The sequence below is a fragment of the Neophocaena asiaeorientalis genome, unplaced genomic scaffold (genome assembly GCF_003031525.2).
Source record: "Neophocaena asiaeorientalis asiaeorientalis breed wild unplaced genomic scaffold, Neophocaena_asiaeorientalis_V1.1 scaffold43, whole genome shotgun sequence".
In the NCBI taxonomy this organism is placed as follows: domain Eukaryota; kingdom Metazoa; phylum Chordata; class Mammalia; order Artiodactyla; family Phocoenidae; genus Neophocaena; species Neophocaena asiaeorientalis.
The window spans coordinates 470901-479623 of NW_020173674.1; the positions used below are offsets into that span (position 1 = coordinate 470901).

Here is an 8723-nt window from a genome sequence, read left to right on the forward strand (position 1 = left end):
GTAAGGGCCGCGGCGGCCTGGGGGCTGGGCTGAGCCGCGCCGGGCGCATGCGCCATCCCGCCTCCCGCCCCGCCTCTCCCTCCCAGCCCTGGTCCGGGTCGGAGTCCAGGTCAAGGTCCGCCCGGGCCAGTCCTCCGACGCCGTCCGCCTCGTGGCCCAGGCGGGCCAGCAGAGAGGTCTGAGCTTGGGCGCGGGGCCGCAGGAGAGGCCTCCGAGGGTCTTCTCGGGCCAGATCCCTCAGCAGCCCTGAGCAGACCCCTGGCCCGACTCCTAACCGCGGTCAGGAGCACAGTTCATTCCCCTTCCCAAGCCCGGTCCAGGGCCGCGCAGGCCAGCCTGCGAGGGTGCGGGTCCCACGTGGCATGTGGAGTGGGGAGGGGCATCCTGCACAGAGGCAGCGGCGGTGGCATGGGGCCTCACGAGCCAGAAGCCTCGTTCTGGGTCTGGCAGTGGCCTTCCTCTCCGTGTCTGCCCCCGGGTCCAGTGCGGAGGACACACACAAGATGACCTGTCATGGTGACTGGGGTGCCCCCCAGGTGGGGTTGCAGTCTCGCTGCCCCTTCCTGAGTGGGTTCCCATCCCAGGGGGCGGCCCCTGTCCCTCACACCCCACCCCCTGCGGTTGAGGTGGGGCCTGTTACTCAGGCCTGGCCTCAGGGCCCACATCTGGGCCAGGTGGCCGTGCACACCTAGGGGTGATGGCGGCTGCTGCAGGGGAGCGACTGGCAGGTGACTCCTCCTCTCGGAGCAGATGCAGGAGGGCCTGGGGACCCTGCAGCAGCCCAGGCCTGGTGACTGTCTCCTGGGAAGGATCTAGACCTGAGAGGTTGGGACTCCCCCTTCAGAGCCCCCACCCGTCCTGCTGAGCCTCATCCCACAGCTCTTGCCCTGGGTCACACCTGATAGGCTGGGCACAGGGGCTCTGCTGTTGGGGGTTGTGACACCCTTGAACCTGGGCTCTTGTACTTGTTTGGGACCCTGAGGCACAAGGTACGTGGTGATCACAAGGTCCTGTTGTCCTGCACCAGCATTTCATTCCTGTCTCTGGAACTTGCTCACCCTGGAAGCCAAGGCTGGGTGAGTGGGGGGCCATTCCTGGGGGGCTTGCTGACCAGTGCTTCAGGTCACCCCTGCTTTTGCTCCCCTGGCAACTTCCTCTTTTCAGAGCATGCCTGAGCCTTTCCCTGGGGGCCTTTGCACTTCCTATTCCTACCTCTGGAATGCTGGAGTGCCTCTCTGCCCATCAAACTCCTAACCATCCGTCAAAGCCCATGGGCACTAAGGCACTGTCTACCCAGTTCTCCCGTTCTGAGAACACCCCATGCAAGGACTGCCCCGAGTGCCCCTTTGTTAGCTCAGCCTGACTGCCCAGTGGGCCTCCCATATAAGGACTTGGGATTGGGGCTCTCTCAGGGTGGGTGTGTCACGGGCAGGCCAGCTACCCAGGCAGCGGGCAGAGTGGCCCTTGTCCCAGGCCCAGGATGCATCCCTCTTCCCAGCAGGGCTAAGACCCCTCAGTTCCAGGTTCTCTTTTGGCCGAGGCTGGGCAGGGTGGATCCAGAGACTTAGACCTCAAGCACCTGTGGGTTATGCAGACCCTGCCCTGTGGGTTATGCAGACCCGCCCCTAAAGTCTGGGGCGGCTGAGGCCAGGGCAGCGGGCTGGGCACAGGGTCCCTCTGCCTCGGGTGGGACTTCCGCAGTACTGTTGAGAGGACAGATCAGCTGGTTCCACTGTCTGACCCCAGGCTGCCAGGGCCTGGCTGGAGGACATCAGGCAGTTGGACAGGCAGTGGCGATCTGTGGCCTGGAGTGGGATGATGTGACAGGGAGGCGGGTTCTGTCTCAAGCTGGCCCATCCCAATGCCCAGGACATCAGGACAGGAAGCAGCGGTCACCTGGGAGGATCCAGAGGAGGGTCTGCATGGGGTTCCCCTCAGACACACCTCCGGGTACCACTGGGCTGAAGGCGGGGCTGACTTACACCCAGGCTTTTTGTTCCCATGTGCCGGGGTGGATCCCAGGGACGTTCCCTCAGCGCCCTCTGCAACACGCAGGCATGCACTTCTCTCCCGCCAGGACAGGTGCCTGACGCCGGGGCCGGGGGGCGGGGGCCGTGGCACGTGGAGGTGGTGCGGCTTTCGCTCTGCTCAGCAGCCCTCGGACAGCCAGCACCAGCTCCGGGGGCCGAAGGCACCAGACAGGAAGCCCAGGCACGGCGGGACCAGTCACTGGGGCGCAGGGAGTCTCTGCCTGCCCGGCCCTGGGACCTCCCTGAGGTCAGGGAGCCTCGGGGCCAGGGGTGCGCTAAAGGCCCAGGAATCAGAGAGGCCCGATGCAGCAGCCAGTGGGAGGGTCCGCAGCAGCGAGCCGCCCGCACTTCTGCCCTCCCCAGGCCTCGGTTGTTCTGCCCTGCTGGAGGAAGAGCATTTCCAGAGGCCCCTACCTGGCCATGCCCATGTCTGCAGAGGGCAGGATCCTGAGGCATTGGCATCCCCACCTCCGGGCACACCGAGGATGCGTGCCATGGTGGGGTCCCCAAAGGGAAGTTACTCTCGGGAGAGGAGAGGGTGCTAGAGAGGAAAGCAAACTGGACCCCTACACCTTTTGCGTCCCTATACGGTGACCCCACGTGTGACACAGCTTATCCTAGCAGCCCCTCCCTCAGTGCCCAGCCCACTGGGGCCTCCGTCCCTGGAGACGCTGCTGCCATCTGAGTTCTCCTGGTTTTCAGGTGTCCTTGTAAGTTCGAGTGGGATTTACAGTGTGTACTCTTTATACACTAAATACTTTTTATAGCTGGTATTTTGTTTAGATCTTAAAAGTAGTTCTGGGATTTCCCTGGTGGTCCAGTGGTTAAGCATCTGCCTTCCAATGCAGGGGATTCGGGTTCGATCCCTCGTCAGGGAACTAAGATCCCACGTGCCGCGGGGCAACTAAGCCCGCACATCACAACCACCGAGCCCGTGGCCTCTGGAGCCTGCACGCTGCAACTAAGACCCGATGCAGCCAAATAAACAAACAAATAAATAAACAAATATAAAAGCAGTTCTGTAACAAAAGTAACTTAAGTTAGCCTGGGCATTCCCAAGAGGTTGTTTTTGTTTGTTTGTTTGTTTTGTTTTGTTTTTCTCATTTTGGAAGCATGCCTACATTCCTCAAGCTTAGCGATGCTATGAACAAGAAGCTGAGCCTCAGAAGAAACAGGAGATGGTTACAAAGTGATATCACAAAGCTACAGTGCGGCCTTGTGGCAGGTGCAGGCAGACCCAGGCTCAGGATAGGCCCTGGCTGTGTGGGAAGTGACAGCCGGAGACAGTCACCGTGGGGCTAGGGGGACCGTCCACTGCCTGTTGCTGGCTCATCACACCTGCTGGGGAGAAAGAAAGACCACAAGCTCTCCAGCTTACTCCACACAAAACCTAAGGTCCAGATGCATTAAAGGCCTAAACGTGAGTAAATGCCAAGAGTATTAGACTACAGCAAGGGAGAACATCCTTCTAACCGAGATTCCAAAAGCTTGCATGGTAAAGACAGCAACAGTTCCGTGTGGTAAACTGAGATTTTGGAACTTCTAGATGTAGGAAACAGAGTGAGGTGTAAGCCAGCCACTGAGGTGTAAGCCAGCCACTGAATGCAGGTACTGCCATTTGATGAAGGCTTGCAGTATAAAACACATGAAGAGGACTTCCCTGGTGGCGCAGTGGTTAAGAATCCGCCTGCCAATGCAGGGGACACGGGTTCGAGCCCTGGTCCGGAAAGATCCCACATGTCACAGAGCAGCTAAGCCCGTGAGCCACAACTACTGAATCTGAGAGCCACAACTACCGAGCCCGCATGCCTAGAGCCCGTGCTCCACGACAAAGAGAAGCCACTGCAATGAGAAGCCCGCGCACCACAGCGAAGAGTAGCCCCTGCTCGCCGCAACTAGAGGAAGCCCGCGCGCAGCAACCAAGACCCAATACAGCCAAAAATAAATAGATAAAATAAAAATCTTAAAAAAAAAAAAAGTCAGAAAAGGCAAGGCCCAGATGGCCAAGAACCTGGTGAAAAGTAGCAGTTGGATCAGTGCAAACAGAAACAACCAGAAGTGGCCAGCTTCCCCTGTTCAGACGGACTTTATTTTTATTTTTTATTTATTTATTTAATTTATTTATATTTGGCTGTGTTGGGTCTTTGTTGCTGCGCGCGGACTTTCTCTAGTTGCAGCGAGGGGTGGCTACTCTTCGTTGCGGTGCGCGGGCTTCTCACTGCGGTGGCTTCTTGTGTTGCAGAGCGTGGGCTCTAGACGCATGGGCTTCAGTAGTTGTGGCACGCGGGCTCAGTAGTTGTGGCTCGCGGGCTTAGTTGCTCCGCGGCATGTGGGATCTTCCCGGACCAGGGCGCGAACCCGTGTCCCCTGCACTGGCAGGCAGATATAATTAACCACTGCGCCAGGGAAGTCCCCAGATGGGCTTTAAAACCTTGAGTGCTTCACCTGCTCCTGTGTCACCAAGGGAGGGGAGCTCTGCTCTCGTGGCCGACCCATGGGCACGAGACAGGGCAGCCGAGTTTAAGGTGCATACACAATGTGGCCTACCTCTGGGCGAGTCCCAGGAGAACCGCAGGGAGGGCCTCAGGTGTGCACACACCCGTGTTCACAGCAGCCTTACAGGAAGAGGCAGCCCAGTGCCCATCAGCGAATGACGGACACGCAAAAGGTGGTCCATGCATATAATGGGATAGTCAGCCTTAAAAGGAAGGAGATCCTGACACAGGCTACAACATGGATGAAGCTTGGGGACATTATGCTCAGTGAATAAGCCAGACACAGAAGGACAAATCCTGTCTGATTCCACTCACATGACGTCCCCAGAGTCGTCATTCATAGAGACAGAAAGTAGATGGTGGCGGGGGGGAGGGGATGAGGAGTGAGTGTTTAATGGGGGCAGACTGTCAGTTTGGGACAATGAATGATTTCCAGAGGCGGATGGTGTGATGCTAGCACAGCAGTGTGGGTGGGATTAATGCTAAAGTCCTGTGCACCGAAAAGTTTAAGATAAAATGGTAAATTTTATATAATGTACATTTTACCACAATAAAATAAAGGTCAGATGTGCACGCAGGATGCCCAGAGACACAGGGCACCGGGGCAGGACAAGGATTTCCATTACTGCTTTGTCTAAAGTTGCAAAAATTCTGAAACAATCTAAATATCCTTTAATAGAGAATGGAGAGGGCTTCCCTGATGGTGCAGTGGTTGAGAGTCCGCCTGCCGATGCAGGGGACACGGGTTTGTGCCCCGGTCCGGGAGGATCCCACATGCCACGGAGCGGCTGGGCCCGTGAGCCATGGCCGCTGAGCCTGCGCGTCCGGAGCCTGTGCTCCGCAACGGGAGAGGCCACAACGGTGAGAGGCCCGCGTACCGCAACAAACAAATAAACAAACAAACAGAGAATGGAGAAGTAAAATGAGGCAGCAACACGGGGAGAACATCACCGCATCGGGAGGACCGAGCCCTGGGTGTCCAGCTGAAGGTGACAGATCTCACCTTCACAGGCACCTCCGTCCCGCCCCAAGTCCCCTAAAATGGCAGAAGGATTTTCGTTTGTTTGCATTTTAGGTGCAAGCAGAACACAGAGAAGGGGAGAGGGGGCTAGCTGGCCGGAGAAGGTAGGCAAGTGGCAGCCCCGGCGCCTGTGGGGCCGGCGGGCTGGAGGCTGCGGGTGTGGGCACCGTCCGCCTGCTCTCTGTGGCCAAGCTCAGGCCAGATGGCTCAGGGCAAGGGTGTTAGGTCTGTTTGGAGTGTGTTCACTCCAAGGAAGGGCTCTGGACTTGTCTGGGCCTGAGGTATGGGTGCACCAATGGGGGATGAGTACCTGGAAAAGAAGGGAGAGACGTGCCCCCAACCAGCTTGAGGAAGTCCGTGGGGCCCAGGGTGACAAAGCCTGCAGAGCACTTCTGGGGCCCGGGGGGCCTTCCTCCCCACGAGCCCACGCCCACGCGACTCCCCCAGTTGGACACCTGGCCAGGGTGGGCAGCGAGCTGCGGGTGGAAGGTGATGAGAGGAGGGACCCCCCTCCCACCCCCCTGGAGTGGTGCGCTCACTGCAGAGAGGGGTCGAGAAAGCGTCCCCAGCTGGAGAGGACGACTGAGGGCCAAGGTCCCCATTCCCCTCCCAACGTGGCTCCAGTACAGCTCGACCCCATGCTGTGGCCGGCAGCCTGGGCCTGGCGGTGGGTCCTGCAGCCCCTGGGTGTCCATCTAGCGTCAGGGCCTGCAGGAAGGCCTGGCTGTGGCTGTCTGGGAGGGGCCAGGCCCTGGGCAGGGCTGTGGGTAGAGCTCACCAGGATCAAGGGCACGGAGGTGGCAGGAAGGGCTGGTGAGGGGCACCTGGGGGTCCCTGTCCCGCCCTGGAAGGCCCTCGGTGTGGATACATGACACCCCACACACCCGGACAGGCAGCCCCAGCCTGTCCCGGCCGCATGCAGGTGAGGACGCCAGCCCAGCCTTTAGATAATTAGAGTTTATTTCAGACTCGGCCTCCACTCAGGCCTGGGGTTCCAGTGGCCAGCTGGCCAGGCAAGGGCACATCGGGCTCCCACAGTGCCCACTGCCACCGTGCCATGGGCCCAGCAACGCATGGTCTCCCTGCAGGCACAATGAGGCAGCGGACGTGGGTGATGGTCACCCGCCAAGCGGTTCTACTCTACCTGTGTTATTGCATGTATACGCTTGTTAGACCCCGAGGACGCTGGGTGAGGCAGGAGGCGCCATCTGTGGGGGGCTAGGCCGGCACAGCTGTCTCCCTGCCAAGCTCTCAGCTGCCCGCAGGACAACTGCCGCACGGTGGGATGGGGGTCAGGGCAGGAAATGTGGGGGCCCAGCTAGAAGGTAAACTTGGGGAACCCCCTCCTGACACCAGCCTTCGGGCTGTCTGTCCACCCAGCCAGGGCTCAGGTGACCGGGCAAGTGGCTCGGAAACTCCGCCCTGTGGCCGCCCGCCTGAGGTCAGCCCCCCGGAGTCAGCCCACCCAGATGAACGTCCCACCCCAAGTTGCAAGCAAAGAGCAGAAATGGGGAGAGTGAAACAGCCACACCCTTTAATGTCCCCACGCGGGCTGGACCCAGGTCAGAACCCATCCCAGACCCCTGCCCAGCCCTGGGGGCACCCACCCTGGGGGCTCATTGGGAAGTTGCTGCCAGGAAGCCCACGGAACCACTGGGGCCCTTGGGACAGGCTGGCACGCTTGGGCAGGCGGGCCACACTCAGCCCACTCCTTCCTCCGCCCTCAGGTGCCCTGGTCCAGCCTAAGCCGCCACCCTGTCAGGGCTCCACCCGTGCTGCTCTGTAACCCACAGAGCCGGGGCTCCTTCTGCCCCCAGGTTCAGAGGGGAAAGTGCTGGGGACTGACCGACCGAGGGGGCTTGGTTTCCACTGCTGGCAGGGGGCCTGTCCCTCTCTCTCTTCCTCTGCATGTATATGGGGGGTACACAAGTATATGTATTACGTATGTATAGATAGCTGTGTGTGAGCTTGGCATGCACTAGATTCCCGAGGTCTGTACAGGAAGTGGCTGTGCCCCCACCTGGGCACCAGCCATCATTTTTTTCGGACCAGGAAGGCCACACCAAGAATCAGGGCTGCAGCTGCCACAGCCATGCCCCCAGCCACAAACAGGGGGGTCAAGTTCTCGAAAGGGCAGGGGCCTTGGCCCCGTGGGCCCCCGTCGGGGGCCTCGCCCTCCTCAGCCCCATCCCCAGGGCCCTTGGGCTCGGGGGCTGCATCGGGGCTGCTGGGGGCTGCGGGGGTCGGCTTCAGGTTGCTGTGGTTGTTGAGGAGGGCAGGGTCTGCCTTGGCCGGGGTCTTCTTGGCAGGCGGCAGGGTGGGGGCCGCTGGAGGCTCCTGCTTCTCCACTTGGGCCTCCTTCTTCCCTGGCTTAGCCGAGGGGGCTTTCCCGTCCGCGGCGGTGGGTGCTCGGGCCTCAGCAGCAGCCTTGGTGTCGGCCTTGGGGCTGCTGGTCGACTTCCCTCTGGACTCCATGGTGGGTGTGCTGGCGGGCTGCACGGGGCGTGCGTGGACAGGCAGGTGTCTAGACCGCAGCAGCTCAGGACAGCTCACCTCTGGGCATCCTATGAGCCTGGGGGGTGGGGGAGACCCAACGAGGCTGGGACGAGAGACTTGGCGTCCTGTCCAGCTCCCAGCTCCTTGTCCCTATAGAGACCCTGCTCAGTTCTCTGGACCCTCTTCTTCCAGGGCTCAGCCTCCTTCCGGCTTCACCCACCTTCTGAGAAGCCCCTCCAAGCACACAAGCAGGGGCTGTGGGCCCCCTCTGGGCTGGGGTGTTGGGATGAGACCAGCCAGAGGCTTCAGTTTCCTCATCTGTGACACAGTCTTGCCCACACGTGTGCCGTGTCCATCACGCTCACCCAGGGTGGGAAAGAGAGCCCACCCAGGCCTGAGAAGGGTTTGCGGTCACGGGAGGTGGACAGCAGCCCCGTGGGCCTGGGCAGAACTGACTGCATACCCTTCTCAGGGCTGGGTGGGCTGGGGGGAAGGCAGGGCAGGGTGGGAGCCCAGAGTCTGGGCTCTCGGGCCTTGGTGGGGTAGGAATGGGCCCCAGGCCGCCAGGACCTGGATGTGACAAAACCAGGGTGTCTTCTCAGAAGGCTGGAGAAGGCAGGGTGGCAGTGACAGGCCTGTGCCTCCCAGCCAGCCATCTACTCCCCCCAGCGCCCAGCAGCA

General features: G+C 60.5%; 1 protein-coding gene across 1 annotated transcript; it reads right to left on the reverse strand.

Moving 5' to 3' along the window:
• Positions 1-7058: 7058 nt before the first annotated feature.
• Positions 7059-8370, reverse strand: CEND1 (cell cycle exit and neuronal differentiation 1). The gene has a single exon (XM_024748571.1). It carries the CDS (start codon positions 8019-8021, stop codon positions 7581-7583), a length of 441 nt encoding a protein of 146 aa, XP_024604339.1. The 5' UTR covers positions 8022-8370; the 3' UTR covers positions 7059-7580.
• Positions 8371-8723: the final 353 nt, after the last annotated feature.